Source organism: Eleutherodactylus coqui, chromosome 12 (assembly GCF_035609145.1).
Source record: "Eleutherodactylus coqui strain aEleCoq1 chromosome 12, aEleCoq1.hap1, whole genome shotgun sequence".
NCBI lineage: Eukaryota > Metazoa > Chordata > Amphibia > Anura > Eleutherodactylidae > Eleutherodactylus > Eleutherodactylus coqui.
The window spans coordinates 52109207-52130343 of NC_089848.1; the positions used below are offsets into that span (position 1 = coordinate 52109207).

The 21137-nt window shown below is 43.5% G+C and overlaps 1 protein-coding gene across 6 annotated transcripts in view; it reads left to right on the forward strand.

Moving 5' to 3' along the window:
* Positions 1-21137, forward strand: part of THRB (thyroid hormone receptor beta) — a 292504-nt gene that overhangs the window by 211803 nt on the left and 59564 nt on the right. For all 6 annotated transcript variants that reach the window (XM_066584928.1, XM_066584927.1, XM_066584922.1 and 3 more), the window contains one exon: positions 10152-10215. In XM_066584928.1, the coding sequence (XP_066441025.1) occupies positions 10197-10215 (19 nt within the window). In that variant the 5' untranslated portion in view covers positions 10152-10196. The remainder of the gene's footprint in view (positions 1-10151; positions 10216-21137) is intronic.

Sequence of the window (21137 nt, forward strand, 5' to 3'; positions counted from 1 at the left end):
TAACTCTATAATCGTCAGATTCTGACATCAGATGTGATGTTAATAGAAATACTATTAATAGACGTGTCAGTGGAAAAAGTACTATAATGTTGTTATCCTTCGTTTAGGTCATCAGTAGTAGGTTGGTGGAGGATTTCGACTCTCAGCATGCCCGCTGATCAGCTGTTTGAAGGGGCTGCAGTACTGAAGCAAGCACCAGTTTTCCATTATTGCTTACATTGCTCCATATTGCACAGTGCCATACTATTAGTAGAGGCTATGCTTGGTATTGCAGCTTTGAATCACAGAAATGACGTTGCATCTAATATTGATTGCCCATCCAAAGTATAAGCCATCAATTTTAAAAGCCTGCATACCCCTTTAAGCATTCCAAAAATATATATGCAGCCAGGGTTGAAGTAAATGTCACATTTCCTGCCTTTGACCTGCAAATCTGTCAGTAGAACACAAGCCTGCCAGAAATCAGCCAAAAGAGTTGGCAAAGATGCAAGAACTTTGAATTCTTTTTGTTGCACTGTTACATGATTGGAAAGATCCTGTTCCTAAAATTGATACTATACTTGAATGTAATTACTAAAGACAACATCTTTCTGGCTCTTAACCCCTTAATACCACACGTGGGCCTTAATTACTAGGCTATTTTTTAGGTATGTGTAGGTATCTTCAACTCATGCTTGATTAACATGTAACATGGTGTTGGAGTGGTTCCCTTGTAAAGAAACTGTTGCAGACTACATTAATTAAGAGCATAAAAGTGTTGGTTTTTTATTTCCTCCAAAATACAAAGGTGTAATTTGCTTGGTAGTTACAGCTCCTGTATAGGGCACTGACGCTTGATGGTTGCAGTGCACTGAAGGTGGTGGCGAACCTTTCAGAACAGTCTTTGGAATCCAATCACTATACCTCTCTCTCAGGTCACGGTTGACACCATAGGGGCTTTCTGGCTATTGTTGTCTTCACACTAACCCATTCACAGTGTTGACTTCATATTGCCCACCAATACTGGACATAATTAACCAATAACCCGACTTCCGCTCTGTAACACAATGTACAGTGCACATATAGGGAAGGGATGCTCTTGCCATACCCTTTAAGAGTCCTTAAGCACCAGACCCTCCTATCACATCCCATTTTGGTACCGTGCGCTTCAAGTTAAAACCAGGGAAAACTCTACAGGCCTCATGGCAACCAACTCCCCACTACATGCTGTCCACCAAATATACCGATAGAATCCAACATCCCTCCTGCACACCTATAGCATGACCCAGATATGAGTGTAGCACCACCCAACCTGCCTTGGCTCTCTCCTAGACTGATGTGCTCAGCCAATAGCCTGCACAGCTTTCTATAAGCTACCAGTTTCCCTTGGCTAAAATTTCCCTGTCCATTACACTAAAGGCCCATTTACAACGATGGTCGCTCAAACAAACAAAAGTGCGGGATAATCGTTATGTCTAAATGCAAACCATCTCGCACTTTTTGTTCACTTTTCATTTGTCGCAGCACTCGCCTCACAACACATTGGCACCGTTTACACCAAATGAATATCGTTTGACTGAGCGAATGGCATCAGAGTTTGCTCGTTCGCTCGGGCAGCCTAATTATACATTGGCGCATTCAAACAAGAAATCGTTCAGTCGATCACATCCGCTATAATAATGAATGAGAGCAGCATGCTTTTCTGTTGCAGCTGGCTCTCCTATAGAGGAGAGCGCGGCCGCAGCAGAAGAAAAAAAGAATGGACATGCTGGCTCCCCGGAATTCACGCCAAATCCGTGACGGATTTGTCGTCCCGTGTGCACGAGATTTTTGACAAATCTCGTCCATATGGCTGGCAAACCCCAGGATTAGCGGCCGCAGGCGGATTCGCTGCAGCGATCTTCCCCGGCAAATCTGCCCCATGTGAACCCAGCCTAATGCATCACAAATATAGAGTGCAACAGGTACATTGTATTCACATAACTTTACAAAGAGTGCAAATAAGGCCGATGGAACAATACCTCTGCAGCGCCACCTATTGGATGAGGGGCAAAAACCCCAGAAGGTAAAAGAAAGTCTCTGGCAGCCAGGCACCTGACTCATGGCCGCACTATAACTACATGCAGCCACATCAGAAGTCCACTCAAGGCTGCCGTAAAAACACTATACAGTGGTTGGTAAGGGGTTAAAGCACAAACATTGTTTGTTATTTCTTCTCATAGTTGTACTTTGGGTGAAGCAACAGTAGTTGTAATTACAATATGTTTACTAACACATTGCAACATTCAGGAATTGGGTGTGATGGCACATCCTACTACACTGATGGAAGAGGTTACTTATTGCTGAACTCTTCATAAACTCATTAACGTTAATGAAGGGAAAAAAGTATTTCAATGAGATTCACTTCTGATTTTGTCAGTAGCAGCTTAAGAACAAGCGCTATTCATCTCTTCTGCCGGGTCCTCCTTTGTCCAACTTCTTTGGCTCTTGTTCCAAAACTATCTATGAATGGAATCCAAATACAAAAGGCAGAAGTAATGTAAATTTTAAGCAATCCTTTAGTTTCAGGACAGAACTCTGCCCCAGGACTGGAGGTGGAGGAGGGTGTATTACCTGCAGTTCTCTGCCGTACCTTTGGTCCACCAGTTCCAGGTTCCATTTTTGGCCATCCAAGACTACCTAATCCCTACAGTGCATTGGAATGTGATCGACCACTAATGCACCATACCAGCTCTCTGATTGGCCAGAGCTATTCATGTGATCAGCACTAGCAAACCAGAGAGCAGTGTGCAGTAGGTAGATTGAAAATTGCTGCAATCATCTCGGATTGTAGGGCTGACAGAGATGAAGAACTGTAGGTAATAAACCTCGTGCTGCTCCTGTCCCAGCATAGAATGTTGTCCCGATCCGGAGGGTCGCGTTACAGGCTCATGGACATAGTTGTATTACAGCTGATTTTCCTTGTTGCATTGCTTAGTGGAGTGTACAAATCCAGCAATCAGTAACAAAGCATATTGTGATACCATGTTTTACAGCACTGTACATAGTAGGTAAGTTAGTTATCATAAAGCATTAAATGTGAGGTGTATATTTTGTGCATCTCTTTATAGCCATACATGTAGCACTTAAAGGAGATGTCTCGAGGAAGCAGTGAATTTTTTTTTTGCCCAGTCCCCCTAATTAAACATACATTACTAATTACCCCTGTAAATGACTTTCCTAGCTGGTTTCTACTTACAGTTCCAGCGTTTCAGCAACTTATAAAACTTTTTCCCAAGATGGCCGCCAGCTCTTTTCGCATCGCTTGCTGTAGCCCGACGTGCGCGCTCCCGAGACGCTACCAGCTGTGTCTCCATGGCAACCAGACGCCCCGCAGCCGCCGACCGGACCCCTGGAGTGAACACGGCCGACCAGTCACCCACCGCCAGGCAGAAGGTAACCGGCACAGCCCCCCCCCCCCCATCACAGCGGCAGCCCCCCCCGGCCCAGCGCTAGTTCCCCCGGCCCAGCGACAGCCCCCCCCCCCCCCCCCCCCCGGCCCAGCGCTAGTTCCCCCGGCGCAGCGACAGCCCCCCCCCGGCGCAGCGACAGCCCCCCCCATCGCAGCGACAGCCCCCCCCGGCGCAGCGGCAGCCCCCCCGGCCCATCACTTACCAGGACAGCTGGACGGCGGGACAGCTGGGCGGCTTCTCCGGACAGCTCGGCAGCTCTGCACCTTCCTCTAACAGAGGAAGGTACAGAATGGCCGCTCCAGCGCGCTCCCGAGCAGTGACAGCTCGTCTGCGCATGCGCAGAAGAGCTGTAGCGGGGAGCACACTGAAGCGGCTCGTGCTGGAAGGAGAAGACCGGACTGCGCAAGCGCGTCTAAAAAAGCAAGCTGCCAGCGAATTTAGACGGAACCATGGAGACGAGGACGCTAGCAACGGAGCAGGTAAGTGGAATAACTTCTGTATGGCTCATATTTAATGCACGATGTACATTACAAAGTGCATTAATATGGCCATACGGAAGTGTATAACCCCACTTGGTTTCGCGAGACCACCCCTTTAAAGAAGCCTGAATAGCCTCCTTACTTGGGAGACATGCAGCCTCCAAGTGCCTGGCTTTGTCATGTACATAGGTCCTAAGGGTTGCCATCTCATTTTCTATATGTACATAAATAGCACTACTCCAAGTGATTAGCACTTTTGTCTTGCAGCACTTAGGTCCTATATTTCATAGACTGGTAGAGTTGGAAGGGACCTCCAGGGTCATCGGGTCCAACCCCCTGCTCAGGGCAGGATTTACTGAATCGTCCCAGAGAGATGTATGTTCAGCCTCTGTTTGGAGACTTCCATTGAAGGAGAACTTCCCACCTCCCGTGGCAATCTGTTCGATTCATTGATCACCCTCACTCTCTAATATCTAATTTGTGTCTCCTTCCTTTCAGTTTTATCCCATTGCTTCTAGTCTTTCCATGTGCAAATGAGAATAGGGCTGATCCCTCTGCACCGTGATACGAGGGGCTGCTGATAAGTCTTTGGCTTTACCCCGAAAGAAACGAGATAGGAAGATGAAACTTTACATTTATTCCACATACTCTCCACTGATGCTAACACACTTCTTACATCGGTATTCCAAGTTCTGTAAGCCTTGCAAAGAGAAGGATTTTGGTTGTGCCTCCAACCAGTCATCCGTAGCAGCCATGGCATCAGAAATGGTGTGAAATTTAGTCCCCTTGAGGTGTTTCTTCAGGTTTGGAAACAGATGATAGTCGGAGGGAGCTAGATCTGGTGAATAAAGTGGGTGGTTAACCAGCTGGAAGCCTAGCTCCACCGGTTTTGCTGTGGTTGTTTATGCAGTGTGAGTGGAGGCGTTGTTTTGCAGAAACAAGATTCCTTTGGACAGCTTGCAGCACCTTTTGGCCTTCAGAGCTGCCTTCAATTGGTCCAAAAGTTCAATGTAATACCTTGCATTGATTATGGAACCATTTTGAAGGTAGTCGACTAGCAGCACCCCCTCCTTATCCCAGAACACAGACGCCATCACCTTAGTGGCTGATTTTTGCACCCTGAACTTCTTTGGGCGAGGAGAACCACTGTGCCTCCCCTCTTTTGACTGCTCCTTGGTTTCAGGGTCATACTAATAAATCCGGGTCTCATCCATAGTGACCAGTCAATCCAGGAAGTTCTTATCAGTCCGGAAACGCTGACAAATGGACCGGGAAGTTTTCACTTGCATGCTTTTCTGATCTGTTGTCAAACATTTGGGGACCCACTTTGCAGATAGCTTCTTCATGTTCCAATGTTCATGGATAATGACACAAACACGTTCACGAGAAATCCCCATGATGTCTGCTATTCCTTTAGTTGAAATTCGCTGATTCTCCAGTATGAGGTTGTACACAGCATCGACGATCTCCGGAACAACAACCTCTCTCGGTCGTCCAGGACGTTCCTCATCATTGGTGCTGGAGTGCCGCGTTTTAAATTTGGCAACCCAGTTCTTAACTGTAGAATATGAAGGGCATTGATCCCCCAATGTCTGCGACATATCACCATGAATATCCTTCGCGGACTTTGCTTGCAGAAACAAGATTTTTATCACTCCTCTGCTCTCATTTGGTGTGAATATCGCCTTAGACTCCACCATTTTGTTTTCCCTCGTGCCGAGATCACTGCTGCCATAAGCTACAAACACAACATTTTGAAAACATATATTAGACACATAAGGCTTTTATGTGATGTAACATTCGTTACCATAGAAACAAAAAAAGAACACAAAGCCAAAGACTTATCAGCAGCCCCTCGTAGTCCCTCAGATATTTGTAGACCGCTATTAAGTCTCCTCTCAGCTTTCTTTTTTGCAAGGATAAACACTCCCAGATCCTTTAACCGTTCCTCATAGGACATGATTTGCAGACCGCTCACCATCTTGGTAACTCTTCTCTTCAGTGCAAGCATAATCCAATCTGCATGTAGTTTGTATGTTCTGAGCTGTAACAATCCTTGACGTCTCTGCTAATTCCGTATCATTCTGTAGTAGTATTTTGTATGCATTATATGAAAAATATCAAGAAAACGGTCTCATTGCTGCATATAGAGCCGGTATACAGAATGTAGCAGGGGCCACAGAGCTATGGAGAGAACATCCTCACTGTTATGGCTGTGACATCCTATTCTAAGGCATTTCATTCTGTTTGGCACATCTTTCATGTAAACTCGGGCTTTGTATTCTCTTTTATGTGTCTCCCTAAGAAACTTTCAGTAGAAGTTAAATATCTGAAAGCATTTTCTGGGTATAAATATAGAATTATCATAGCTTTTTTTAATTTTGATTGCATTAGTTAATGAATCTAATGGATATTTTTATGGTAAATGACTTCAATGTCACATTTGTAATGTGTAAAGAGAAATGCTCTAAATTTCCACTAGGTGGTGCAGTTTGTATGTTTCTTGTTTGCTTACTCCACCATCCAATATCAGCACTTTCCATGAACCTCTGAATGACTGTTTAAGGCCGCCCTCACACAGGCGTTTTATTCTGCATTTTTAGCGCAGCGCTAAACGCTGTCTATCACTACCATTGATTTCAGTGGCGCTTCTCAGACAAGCATTAAGGCCCAATACACGGAGGTGGATTTTTTCTGCATCGTCCTCCAGATTCCGCAGCAATAACCCTCCATATCATGCAATGGCAAAAGGATTCTTTATGCACACGTGCAGCAACCAAGCATGGTTTCTGCTCGCAGATGAAAAATCGCAGCATGCTCTATTTTCCTGCGTTTCCCGCACTGACGGCTTGTATTGCAGTCAATGGAAGCTGCCCAACCCGCGACTCTTCCGCAGTTGACGTTGCGGACGGGCCCCGGATTCTGCGCTAAAAGTAGAAGTTTAAAAAAAATCTGTACTGCGCCTGTCCGACGGCGGAGCATCCATAGTACAGAGAACCCGGAAGAAGAGAGGTCCTCACCGGAGCTGCCTTCACACACGGGTACGCAGAGTCACTCGCCGTGGTCACGGACGGATTCTGTGCAGGATTCCCCACGCGGAATCTGTGTGTGCCATGCGCAGGAGGCCTACAACGCAGCGTTTTTAGCACTGTGGTTTTCAAGCACCATCTGTTGTAATGTCTTGTGTTTCTGCCTTTTCTAAACATGATGCTTTTCCTATTGAAATGAGTGAAATTCGGTAGAATGTGGTTACCCCATTTTCAGCAGTGTTTTTGACTGCGTATTTTCAGTTCTGGACAGCTGAGCGGAAACCGAACGGACCCTGTTATGGGCAATGGGGTCCGTTCAGCGCTCTTTGGTTCCTTCATAAGACGGAAGCAGGAAAACTGAACCCCGACGCAGATGTGAAAGCAACCTAAGACCAGAGTCACGCAACAGTATTTGCCAGCGGGCCAAGTACACAATGAAACGCATACTTGATGCATGGCGCCAATCCCCATGCATCTTGATGTATGCACTAGGATATGCTTCAAGATACAACATGCCATGATTTTTTTTTGCGTGCGTATTTCACGCGGCACAAGTAAAGTCTATGGGATATTGCCACTTCGTATTATGTGTGCAAAAGCTGCGTGGGTAAAACTCGGTGAGCATATGGTTGTGTGAGCCCGGCCTAATTCAGGTCTGATACGGAGTAAATAATATTAATGTCTCTTCATAAAAGAGGTAAAATATTTGTATTTGGGCTTTCTCACAAAACATCAAGGCCACATTAGGCCATGTATACACAATGCCGGTGTGCAAAAAGGCAGCAAAAAATCTATACTGCACATATATCTCTGTTTATTGCATCATAGACCTATAGGATGTTTTCACACTAGCATATTTTTCCTCAGTATTAGGCTAGATTCACACGGCGAGGGTTATGTGGGGCCGTGAATCCTGCCCCCATTGCGCTCTCCCCACCATGTGAATCTCCCCAGGGATGCGAGGTGTGTTCATGCGCCTCACATTACTGCAGGGATCCTCTGGCGCGGCTATCACAGCTGCGGCAGAGGATCGCAGAGTTTTTTCGTTTACTTTCAATTAGGTTGGCGCTGCTGCCGCCGGTCCGATTGAAAACCATGGGACAGCAATGCGAGATCAAGCAGCCAGATGGAACATAGCATAGCATCGTATTGCGGTGTGATGAGGGCAAAAATTTTTTTAAACATCGCTCATGTGACCCTATCCCAATATGAGACTCATCCCAATACCACACTTACCAACTTACGTTGAAGTATCGCAAGTACTTCCCATTGTTTTTATGGGAAACCTCACATAGACATCTAGACATCGCATAGTGTGCCCGTGCCATGCAATGTCTTTTAAAGTCCCATTGAAAACAATGAGCGAGGCGTTCCTGAAGGAGCACCGAAAAATAGAGCATGCAGCGATTCCGGGGAAGAAGTCCGTTCAAAAGAATGGATTTCAAATTGGCATGAGTATTTTGCACATCACATCACACAAACTTGCGTGAGAATATCACTTGTGTGAATAAGCCCTAAAGTTGTTTTCACATAGCATACTTTTCATCTGTTTTAAGTTTAGCTTCACACGGGCGTATGCGAAGAAACACATGCGTCAGCCTGCGCAGTAAAAGGCTATATTGTGCCTGTTTTGGCACATTTTATTGTATTTTTTTGTGGCGTATTAGATTTCCCCGCGGATATGGAATACACCGCATGGGGGAGGGGTTGTACAGAGATCTCACAGCTCAGATAACCCCTGTAAGCCACATTGTAACACATTTGGGGGGTCATTTAAATTTGATGCAGTGTTCTTTCTGCATTGTTCTATATTTTTTTCACCTCGCAAACGACTCAATCAACCTGAAGTTTCCTTCTTGCTCTGTAATACAAGTTGTCACTTCTGAGGTGAAATGTTGACAGCTGTAGTTGATTTTTCTCAGAAACACTACAAAACTCCCATCAAGTTAGAAAAGCAGAATCGAGCTGACACATGATGTTATTAGCAGCCCTTTAACTATGTAACAATCCACGGATTGACATTCCTTTAACATAATCATTTGTTCCCCATTTCCGATGTCTAATATAAGCAGGTCCCTGATTACAAGGTAGCGCTGTAATGTTCCCCTGTAACTTATGGGTTATCCTGCATCTTTAATTTATCTTTTTTATTAAACATGAATTATGAGTCTTACGTTTTCTATCATAAAACGGTGTACCTGTTCCTATTAGTCAAGGTCTAGATACACAAATTCTGATTAGCACATGGACAAAAATATGGAAACACCTTACGAAATCCATGGGATTTTAATCACTAGCACTGAGCTACCCTTTTGACTGCTTCTTGACTGAGAGCTTTCCCACCAAATTTGTGTTTACTTCACCTCTTGCGCTGCTCTGGTTGGTTTTGGGAGCCAGCTGGTAACAGCAGCTGAGTAGCTCAAACCCTTGCCCAGTGGAACCTTGTTGCTCAGGCAGATGTTCACATCTGCCCAGCAGCATCTGTGTCATATTACCTCCGCTTATAATCTGTCTCTACATGTTTTATATGATTTATTATCCCCTGTAACTTAAGACATGCATTTCAAACAGTGTTTCCATATTTTTGTCCACTCCCTGCAGTTTATTATAAATGGCAAACATGATGCAGTGTTGGATCAATCACTCCATCGGCATTGATGGCATCCATCAAACTTACATTGTGGTCCGTTTGTGTTCCACCCTGGTGTTTGTCGGTTGATGGGAAAATAGCGCCGCATGCTGGGCTATTTTTTCCTGCCCAAAATGATGGAACCTGCACTGAAAATTTCTGAGGAAATCTAGTCCAAACCAATTTTCATATGTGCATTGTGGCTCCTGTTTATAATGAAAGCCACAATCCTGTGCCAGATCCGCAGCATGACAAACACCAGTGGTGATCCATAGGGGACTCCACTGACATAATGGGAAACATTGGGTTCCGCTGAGTTGTAAATGACTGAATCTGCCATGGAGGCTCCGTTACACAGATCTGAACAAAAGCCTTACTCATAAATAGCATTGCTTACAGCGAGCGGATTCCAGAAAACACAACTTTAATTATATTATGTAAGCCTCCATCTATAATATGTAGCAGCAATGTTTTCAGAAAGCCGCAGACATAATGTCATAGAGAACAATTATGTAGCAGTTCGTTAGACTGCATGCAAGTCAGTAGAGAAGCTTTTGTAACAATGTTCTTCTTCTCTCCCCAGGTTAATTGTGATGCTTAGAAGAATGCACAGATCCACCTATCCATAATGCCTAGCAGCATGTCAGGTATGGTCCAAGCTTGTACCGCGGTCACATCGCTCTTTATTACTCAGTGCTAGAGGAATCTGACTCTGTGTCTGTAGATAGAACTATTCTTGAAACTAGTGCATTCATTCATATTGTTGCCATAATGTAGCTTTATATAATAGCCTCACCAATTAGGTCTTAAATAATGTATTCAGTTAATAACATAAAACTCCTATAAAAAACGATCTGCTCTTGTACGAGATGATGGAATTAATCATTTGATCGCTCACGGTTTCCTCCGGTTCACAGATTTGCTAGTCCATAGTATACGAAGGAAAGTCAACTTGCTAATTATTTACTTAATACGCCTACAGCAAACCTCAAACTACAGTAACAAATTGTCTTGTCAGCGCTTTCTAATAGTCTGGGAAATTGCAAACTGCTTCGTGAAGAATCAGAACTTAAGGCCGCCTGCACACAAACAGGTCAGATTGCGCATGCAAGAGCCCGTGACGGATTTTGACCCTGTGCTCGGCGGCAACCCTGCATACCTGCCATTTCTCTTCTCTCTACTGCGGACCGCCGTCGAGAATGGGCAGTACAGATTTTTTTCGACATGTTTATTTTTCCCATGCCGTCGCTATGTGATGACATGGGTACCCGCGACTTCTCTGCGATGTCAATTGTGGAAAGGCGGCTTCCATTGACTTCAATGGAAACTGTCCCTGTGGACGCCGCACAAAGATAAAGCATGCTGCGATTTTTTTTTTCCTCCACTCGTAGGAAGAATCGCTTTCCCATAGCATGCTATGAACGGTATTTGCTGCGGATCTATGGTGCGGACGCTCGCCGTGGATTCCGCAATGCAAATCTGTTCATGCGCAGGTGGCCTAAATAGGATTTTAAAAAGTGGTTTTCTAGTTGTTCTGCATCATTTCTCTCCACATTGTAAATGTTTTGGGCTCCCTTTTATTCACTGTATGATCTCTGTTTGTCAGACATTCTCCCACAGCAGAAAATTAACTATATTTCATACAAGTATCAGGGCGTAGGTGAAGACAAACATAAAATTTGGTTCGTGTCTGTTGGGTACACTACTTGCCCTTGCAATAGCCTTAACTATCAGTCACCATGTTTTCAGCGTAAAAGCCCATTCAGACAGGACACTCATGTTGGGCAAACATTGCCCAACACTCATCCCCGCACATACTCACTCTCGTGCTGCTGCATAGGAGCTAGTATCACTGGCTCACAGTGGGGAGGCTGGAGGAGATTTCTCTCCTTGCTCTCCAGTGATACAACATAGCGGCCGTCCAGTACTGAACGGCTGCTATTTACACTGAGCGATGAACTCATCGTTATCGTTTATGCATCACTGAGTGATGGATGATGAGCTGATCGCTTATTGCTCAGTATAAATAGCAGCCGCTCAGTACTAAACGGCCACTATGTTAAGTCATTGGAAAGGGGCGGGGGAGCGAGAGGAGAGAAATCTGCAGCCTCCCCACCTCCCTGCTGGCCACTCCGTGAGCGAGCCAGCACTACTAGCTCCCGTGCAATAGCACATGAGCGAGGACACACAGGGACGAATGTCGGGCATTGTTTGCCTGTCATTCGTCTTGTTTAAATGGACCTTAAGTCCCTAAACTTATCACTAATTAAATATCCTCCAACCAGCAGTTGCCCACCCACTGCAGTAATAAACCGTTTTAAGATGTGGAAGTATACAGGGTAAGGCAAAAGTTTAGACACACCCATTTAACTGGTATAATAATTCTGGCCAAAACTAATATATCACATGAATCACTTGCTGTTTGAAAAACCTGAGCTGAATTCAATATGACGTATTTCACTGGAAAAGACCCAAAAATGCAATACCTGATAAGGTGCAGAGCAGGCACAATCGCCATAAGGTTGGCTTATGGCGATTGTGCCTGCTTAGCAGCAATCGTGCCTGCTCTACACCTTATCAGGTATTGCATTTTTGGCTCTCTTCCAGTGAAATATGAATTCAATATGACTGAGTTAAAAGGGGCTACCAAAAATGCAGTCTCCCTGCCAGTTAATACTTTCATTGGAAGTCAATTTTCTCATTATTGCACCAGTTAAAAGGGTGTGTCCAGACTTCTGCCTCACCCTGTATGTATATAGTGCTGTGAAATAGTAATGTATTACTGATTTCTCCTATTTTTACTAATTCTTCACATTTAAATGTTTCAGATCATTCAACTAATATAAGATAAAGACAACACGAGTAAGCAAAAAAATGCAGATTTCAAATGCTCAATTTATTGATTAAGATTTATTCAAACCCTACTATATATCACCCATGTGAAAAAGTAATTGCCCCCTAAGCTAATGACTGGTTGTGCCACCCTTGGCAGCAGTTTGGGACTGGGGTACCTAGGGCCCACCCTACAGTTATTACCTGTATATTTTTAGGCCTCATGCTCGTGTGCAGAAGCAGAATTATACATTGTGGAAGTAGAGCCAAGCTTACTGCATAAATACAGTACCAGATCCGAGCTTATTACATAGATACTAGATGAGAACTAGGCTTACTAGATACGATACCAGAGCTGAGCTTCGAGCATACATACAATAAAATTACACTATTGCTATAACACAACCAAGGTGGCTCCAAAGACACTGTACCAGAACCAAGCTTACAGCATAGATAGTTGTGAAGTGTCTGGGGGAAAAAAGGGTGTGTAAATCGCAGTTCACGTTTTTGGCCCTGTCCCAGGTTTCCATCTGGGTGGCCGAAGACATATGATGAAGTCAGTGGCAGACCTATACGAATGTAAGGATTAATGCTTGCCCAACTCAAGTTCGCCTTTAGAAAAAAAACATGCACTTCCATAATAAAAAAATGTATACTGTTTCATCAAAAAGTGCATATGGTTGGTGTACAGTTGCCTTTTATTGAGGCATACAAAGAACAAGGAGAAAAAAAGAATACATTTGAATATGTGGTATGTTTTAGTACCTTTTGTGGCTATTCACTTGGCAGTGTGCTGTCCTAGAATTTGGAAGCCAGGACCATGGGATAGCACCTGGATGCGGTCTGTACTGTAGATGGACACATATTGCATAGTCTATTCTTGTCCGTGAAAATGGATGAGCATAGGCCATGCAGCAATCTTCTACGCGGACCATTGGTCCATGTGAAAAGTCACCCTTGCTAGTATCCTCACTGGCTACTGTGCGTCCATGTGCTGTCCATGGAATACACTGGATATTCGTGACCATGTGAATAAGCCCACACACACTCTTTTAGGCCAAATTCAGCCGGCCATATATGAGTTGTGCCGAACAATCTTGGGCACAACTCGCATCAGATTCCATATGGACACCCATGATCAAACATACACCCGTCTGAGTATGGCCGTACTCACAATATTCCCTGGCCTCCTGTAGCCTGTCCCTCCTCCCTCTTTTGTCTGTCCCGACTCCACGACAAGCAGAGCAGACAGAGAGCCAGTCCAAGCCTGCTTAGTGGTGGTAACTGCAGACATTTGCAATAACATACGATGAGTCTTTCACATCTCTGTTACGGAATTTTGGCCAACCCTTCTTTGCCGAATTGTTTCAATTTGGCTGCATAGGAGGGTATGAACTACTTTTGTTTCTTGCCACAGCATCTCAATGGGGTTCAAGTCAGGACTTTCTGTGATTCCAAAACCTTAATTTTGTTTCTTTTCAGCCGTTCACAGGTGGACTTGCTTGTGTGCTTCAGATGATTGTCCTTCTCTATAACCCAACTGCACTTGAACGTTAGGTCACAAACTGATAGGTGGATATTCTCCTTCAGTAATTTCTGACAGAGCAGATTAATGCTTCCATCAGTTATAATAAGTTATCCAGGTCCTGAAGAAGCAAAACAGCCCCAGACCATCATATTACCAGCGCGTTTGACTTTTAGTATGATGATCTTTTTGTGGAATGCAGTGTTAGCTTTATGCCAGATTTAACAGGACAGGTCTTCAAAAAACATTCCGCCTAACTTACCAGGCCACGCTCCCATGATGCTATTACTGCTCAGCATCTTGCTTTGGATAGAATCATGTGAATTGACCATAACCCTTTCCAATCCAGTTTCAGACCTCTTCCGAGGTCCAACACATGTTTCTAACACTATGCAGAAGAGAACTTCGATGTCGGAGCTCTCTTCTGCATGTGTAATATACATATAGTATAATATGCATATTAACTCAAATTCAATTTTCCAAAAATTGCTAATAAACTCATCACAACAGTTCATTTTTATGTGTTTCTGTTGATAATGGCTCTCACTGTGGTTTGCTGGAGTCCCAAAGACTTGACAATTACTTTGTAAACCTTTCAAGGCTTCTAGACTGCATTGACATTATTTAGTAAATGTATTGGAATCTCTTTAGAACATGGCATCATGTGCGGCTTTTTGAGACCTTCTAACCTGCTTCACATTGCCAGACGGGTACTATTTACGTGATGTATAGATTCCATAGGTCTAGCAGTGATCATGCTTGGGTAAAGCTAGCGAAGCTGAACCAAATTGTCAATTGTATTTGGTTAACTGGTTGGTTTAGTAGCTAAGGGGCAATCACTTTTTCACATATTCCTTCAATAAATGAAACCATTATTTAAAAACTGCATTTTGTGTTACTGGGGTGAACTTGTCTAATAGTAAAGGTAGTTTGATAATCTATAACTTTTATTCAGATTATTTAAAACCAACAACCAGGGGCTCTAAATAACCTAAATACACCCATGCGTATGAAGGGAGATATCATGGGGTTAGACTAGTTGCCAACTGCTAGCGAGAGTGCAGTGAATAGACTTAGCTGCTGTTGGTAAAAGTCATGAATAGGGGTGGTTATCAGACAAGAGCCAGAGGTAATGTGAGGGTTTTCAATAGTAGAAACCTGAAATTTCATATTTAGCGCTCGTTAGCCTAGGGTAACAGTTTGTTGTAATAATCACACACTTATTTAGTGTGAGGACTCCTCAATTTTCGGATTATATTCGTACTTTTTTTTTGTTTTCTCTCTATGTCGAGTATTGACAATTAACAAGACCTCAGCTTGACATAGTAGGGGTACTATGGGGTTATTGCACCTGCCTAAGGCTTCATGCACACGGGCGTGAAGTTTTTTGTCCGTGTGTGTCACTGCCACAGAGCGGCCGAAAATCACGTGAACAAGATGCAGCTGTGACCAAGTTATGGCTGCAACTCCCGTCTTAACGCCCGTTCTGACGGTCGAGGCTGCGGCGCATATACGCTGCAGCCTCGGGATACCGTCGGCTGGGGTGGTGGGAGTTTAGCTCTGCCGGCTTCCGACAAGGGGAGGGGGCGGGAGCTTAGCAGAGCTAGTCCCTCCCCATCTCTGCTCCAGCCTATGGGAGCTGCTCATGAGGGTAACAAGGTGGGTCCTTAGCACAGTAGCTCCCGCCCCGTCCTGCTCCCTTCCGTTTTCAGACAGCCGGCAAGGGGCGGAGAGTGGGAGAGAAGAGGGTGGGAGTTTAGCAGTTACGCTGCTCCCTTCTCCAGCAGCTGTCATAGGCTTCCATAGGAGTGTATGACAGCGGCCACTGTATTCCAGACGAAGATAGTTCCAGAACTATTTTTTCTGGTTGGCGTAAAAAAGGCCAGCCGCAATGAGCACCGTATGTGCCGTCTTTGCCGCCTGGATGTTTTGCACATCAAGAATACGCCCATCTGAACTGATGCATTGAAACCAACCATCGTGAAAACGCGGCCGATATACGCTTGTGTTAAAGAGCCCTCAGAGGGAAAAGTGGATGGATTATTGAACTCCAACCACATATACTCTGGGTGGTGAATTTGTGGTGGTGAATTTGTATCATCTTCGTGCCCCTAGTTTTTGGTCCATTTTTGTAGTGAGCCCTACAGAGATTATTAGGCAATGCTCCTCATTAGAATATTTAGGTTCTTTATAGCTCCTAATTGTTGTTTTTACAATCTTTATAAGGCCGCTTTCACTCGGGTGACAAAATCGAGTGAGAAAACGCATGTATGTGAAGTCCGTGCTTTCCAATGGGTTCCTTCATATAAGCGCTGTTTTCCCTGATGCTATCTTGCAAGTATAAATAAAATCGCGGCATGCTCTATATTACTGCGATTTGCCGTTTTTTGTAGCCCATGTTTTTCCTATGGAGCCTTCATTTCTGTGGAATTGCGGTTTTAATGCGATGCAACTTTAACATTGTAAACTAAGCCGTAGCTGCACTCCAAGGGGAAAAAAAAGGTAATACTTGCCTAAAAGGCTTGGTCCGGGTTCTCCCAGTGCTCTTAGGAGCTCAGTGTGGGGTCCTCGCTCCTTGTTCGGCCACAGAAGATCACTTGCTGGTTGCTGGATTCATAAATCCTACCTCCAGGAAGCAATGGCTCTGATTGATTCATCTAGTGCTGCATTGATTGGCTGCGCGTTGTGAAAGCAGGATTTATGAATTGGCTGAGGCATGGCATTAATTGACAGTTCATAAATCATGCCTCCACAATTCGCTAGCTGTTGATTGACTGAGCCGTGGCTGAAGAACCAATCTCCACAGAGCTGGATGAACCAATCACAGCCATCGCATTTGTTCATCCAGCACTCCATTGATTGGCTGAGCAGCGCTGGATAAACCAATCAGAGCCATCGCTTCCTGGAGGTGGAATTAATTAATCCAGCAACCAGGAAGTGATCCTGGAAGTAGGCGACCGAGGACTGCAGAACATCTGGTGGAACTCTGGAGAGCAGTGAGAGGACCCGGACTCGAGTCTGCTAGGTAAGTATTCCCTTTTTTTAATGGAATGCAGCTAGGACTTAGTTTTTGGGTAGGGTTTAACCTTCTCGCGATAAAAGTGCGCGGACAGCAGCGATGCGTGATTTTTCACAAAAACGCATCACTAACACTACAAAAAGCTGCGATATCACCGCAATTTGTAACGGCGATAGCACTGTTGCTCGTGTGAAAGAGGCCTAAAAGTGATATTTTAATTACCTTTGGCAGAGAATTCTCTCAAGTTGATAAAGGGAATATAATTGTTCAAGCAGGGATAAGGGAGTTTCATAATCTGAAACATTCAAGTGTGACAAATATGCTAAATAGCAGAAATTGAGAAAGGGGCAAATACTTTTTCACAGCACTAAATTCTCTGTAATGACCATATATTGACTCGGTGACACTAAGACCATAAGTCACAGAGGCTTTACCCCAACCTATCAATTTGTGATACCAGTTAGTAGAATAGGTATAGTTACTCAGATAAACACAGGGAATATGATATAAGACGTTATATTACTAGTGAGCGAAGGATTATGTAACTTAAAGGCTCACATGATCCTTGGAAAACAGGGAACCAAGGAATTGAAGAACAGCAATTGTTCACGGCCTGATATCGCCCTCGCCAGTGTGAAGGGGCCCTTAAGGTGTAAAACATCCTATTTGTTGAGAAAAGAACGTGTTTTGTGCCTGTCAAAGAGTTTATCTAGACGTGGAGGATGATTGTGTGCCTTACTGACTATATCTACATACTTACAGTAAGTGTCTTATCAAAGTACAGGTCCACAAGGTTACTGAGCAGAACATGTTTCAGCTTCTTTTTAACTCTCACAAGTTTTCATATCTGTGTTGAAACTGCTTGGAGAGCCGTTCTCATAAACGCTTGTTAGACGCGCTGAGGTAGCGCATCTAACAAAGATAGGACATGTGACTGCAAATTCACATGTCGGCTCCAAGGATCTTTTTGGGTAGTAAATAGAGATGAGCGAGCACCAAACTGCTTGGTTCCTCGTTATTGGAGCTGAGCTTTTCGTAAAATTCGAGAGCTCTATTCGAGTAACAAACCCCATTGACTCTAGCATTTTTGTATGTGACCCGCCGGTTGCCGAGCTTTTTTTTTTTCTCTCTCTCTGCCCATCCAAGGACAGTAATATAATATATATACTGTGTGTATGTATATAATAAATATATAAATATATTCATCCACACTCAGGAAAATTCTGCAGTGGAATTGGGAATAATGGTTATAATGCAGAGACTACAGCTATGTCGAATGCACGAGGTACCCAAGACAAACCAATGTGGTGGACCCTTTTGTTTTTTCATTCTCTCTACTTGCATAGCTCAGCGCTCCTCATCACTATTTAGACCGCAGACTGCGCTATTTGTTCTGTTTAAAAAACGGAAACCTAACGGAACAGAAGCAAACAGACAGATCTCCATTTGTTTTCCTTTTTAAAACCCCAATGAAATGATTGTTGGTAAAAACTGATCTGTTTAATTTCCTTTTAATTCCATCTCTATGCTCCAGAAACGGAATAGAGAGCCATAATGGAGATTAAACGCTAGCGTAAATCCACCTTTGTCTGTATATACTCTCTACTTGACCTGTCCTTTGGGTTATTGTAGGAAGAGTTCCCAAACCTGGACTTGAACCTCCCTTCCTCCCCTTTTCTCTACGTTCTTGATTACTATTTTATTTTTTTTTAATTAAGACCAAAAAATAAAGTTTAGATACTACAGGATTTTCTGTGCCATGAGAAGGAGTGCGGACAGGGCAACTGTACATGATGCCTTGCTCAAGATAAGGGTTTTATCAGGAGGTGCCATATGGGAGAAGTGCCCAAATACTGTAGTAATGGACATTTCCAAGGTCATTCCTTTATGCAAGTCGCAAATTGTGTACAAAGTATCAGTCTGATGGTATATTGTCTAAGGCTGGTCTCACACGACCTGGTTTGAATTGCAGAATCCATGATAATCACACATACAGACGATCCGCGGTATTCTGTGTTCATTCAAAAAATAGAACATTCGCATGTCCGCTCACATGAGCGCTTGCGATTTCCGCTTGTGGAAATTAAATCACAGCATGTTCAATTTTCTTGTGGATTCTGCATGGACAGCTTCCATTAAAGTCTATGGAAACCGTGCGACATAGTGCTTATGTCATCGCCTATCGACAGCGCGGGAAAACTAGCGTTTTTAAAATAAAGATCTGTACTGCGCATGTCCGTAGGCGAGCCCCTGGATTCAAACAAGTACGCGCGGGTACCGCCCAGGGATAGGGCCAGATTCTGCATCGTACTCCTGGAATCAGATCTGTCCGTGTGAGACCAGCCTAACCAAAGTTCTGCTAATTGGTAGCTTAGTTTTGATTTGACATCAATACTTTTGCAATTCTTTTTAGGAAGCTCGTAATTTTTCTCTTTTTTTCTTTGTTTCTGATCATATAAATTCGTCCTTTAGAAGCCTCCGCCCTACTATAGAAAGAGGATTTTATTAATCGAAAACCTATTTCAAATGATCAGTATATTTGAAAATGTCTTTAATAAACTGCTCTTTAGGAAAAAATATAAAATATTTCCAAACCTTTAATTTGACTCTAAATATAATTATTGTTAATATTAAAATCTCCATCAAGCAAAGCAAAAATTAGCCATGTGTGATCAGTGCACATGTATGTAGGTCTGTATGTTTAGTTAATATCTTTCTCTGAACTGTATAGCCTTGCTTAGAATCTATAAATTTCCTTCGTATGAAGCCACACAGTCTCCATGCACTGTTGTACAGGAATGTATGGAAATATTCTTGTTACGTCTGTGCATGGCTTATCGTAGGTGGCCTACATGGGCGTTAACCCCTTAATGACGCGGCCCTTTTTCTTTTTCCATTTTCGTTTTTTCCTCCCCCCCCCTTTAAAGAAATTGTAACTCCTTTATTTATCCATCGACGTCGCTGTATGAGGGCTTGTTTTTTGCAGGACGAGTTGTATTTTTCAATGGTGCTATTTAATGTACCATATAATGTACTGAAAAACGTTTTAAAAATTCTAAGTGGAGTAAAATGAAAAAAAAAACGACATTTTGCCATCTTTTAGTGCGTCTTGTTTCTACGGCGCACAAACGGCAACAAAAATGACCTGATAACTTTATTCTATGGGTCAGTACGATTACTACCATACCAAACTTGTATAGTTTTTTTTTTTTACTATACTCCTCTTTTCTTTTTTTTCAAATACATAAAATTTTTTTCAATTATTTTCTGCCGTCATTTTGTGCGCGCAATAACTTTTTTATTTTTCCGTCAACGTAGTTGAGCAAGGTCTCATTTTTTTGCGTAATGTTCTGTAGTTTCTTATAGTACCAATTTGGAATACATACGACTTTTTGATCGCTTTTTATTGCGTTTTTTTCTGGGAGACAGGGTAACTAAAAAAGTGCATTTCTGGCGTTCCCTTTTTTTTTTTCGGACGACGTTCAACGTGCGGGAAAAATAATGTGCTACTTTGATAGTTCGGACCCGCCGATACCAAATACATATTTTTAATTTATTATTTAGATTTTTTAATAATAGATATGGCAAAAGGGGGGTGATTTAAACTTTTACAACTGTTTTTTTTTTTTTTCAATTAAAAAAAACTTTATTGATTTTTTTTTTTTACATTACTTTGAAGTCCCCCTGGGGGATTTTAACATGCGATACTTTGATCGCTCCTGCAGTATGACGTGATGCTATAGCATTACGTCATACTGCTTTTTGACAGGCAGTCTATCAAGCCACCCCACGGGGATAGCTTGATAGGCAGCCCTGGGGCCTTCCATTAGGCCCCCGGCTGCCATGACACCTGCACAGCTCCCCCGATCTCACCGCGGGGGGGCCGTGCGGGACCCCCGAACATAGTTCGGGGGATTTAAATGCCGCTGTCAGAATTGACAGCGGCATTTAAATGGTTAATAGCCGCGATCAGCCGCGCGGCTGCTCACGGCTATTGCCCGCGGGTGTCAGCTGTTATAAACAGCTGACGCCCGCACTGTATGAAGAGAGGTTGCCACACAACCTCTCTTTATACATACCCCGACGCTCCATGACGTACCAGTACGTCATTGGTCGTGAAGGGGTTACTATAATGTCCAAAATGTATGGATATAAACACAATATACAAACATGGACAACACAAAATATATGTA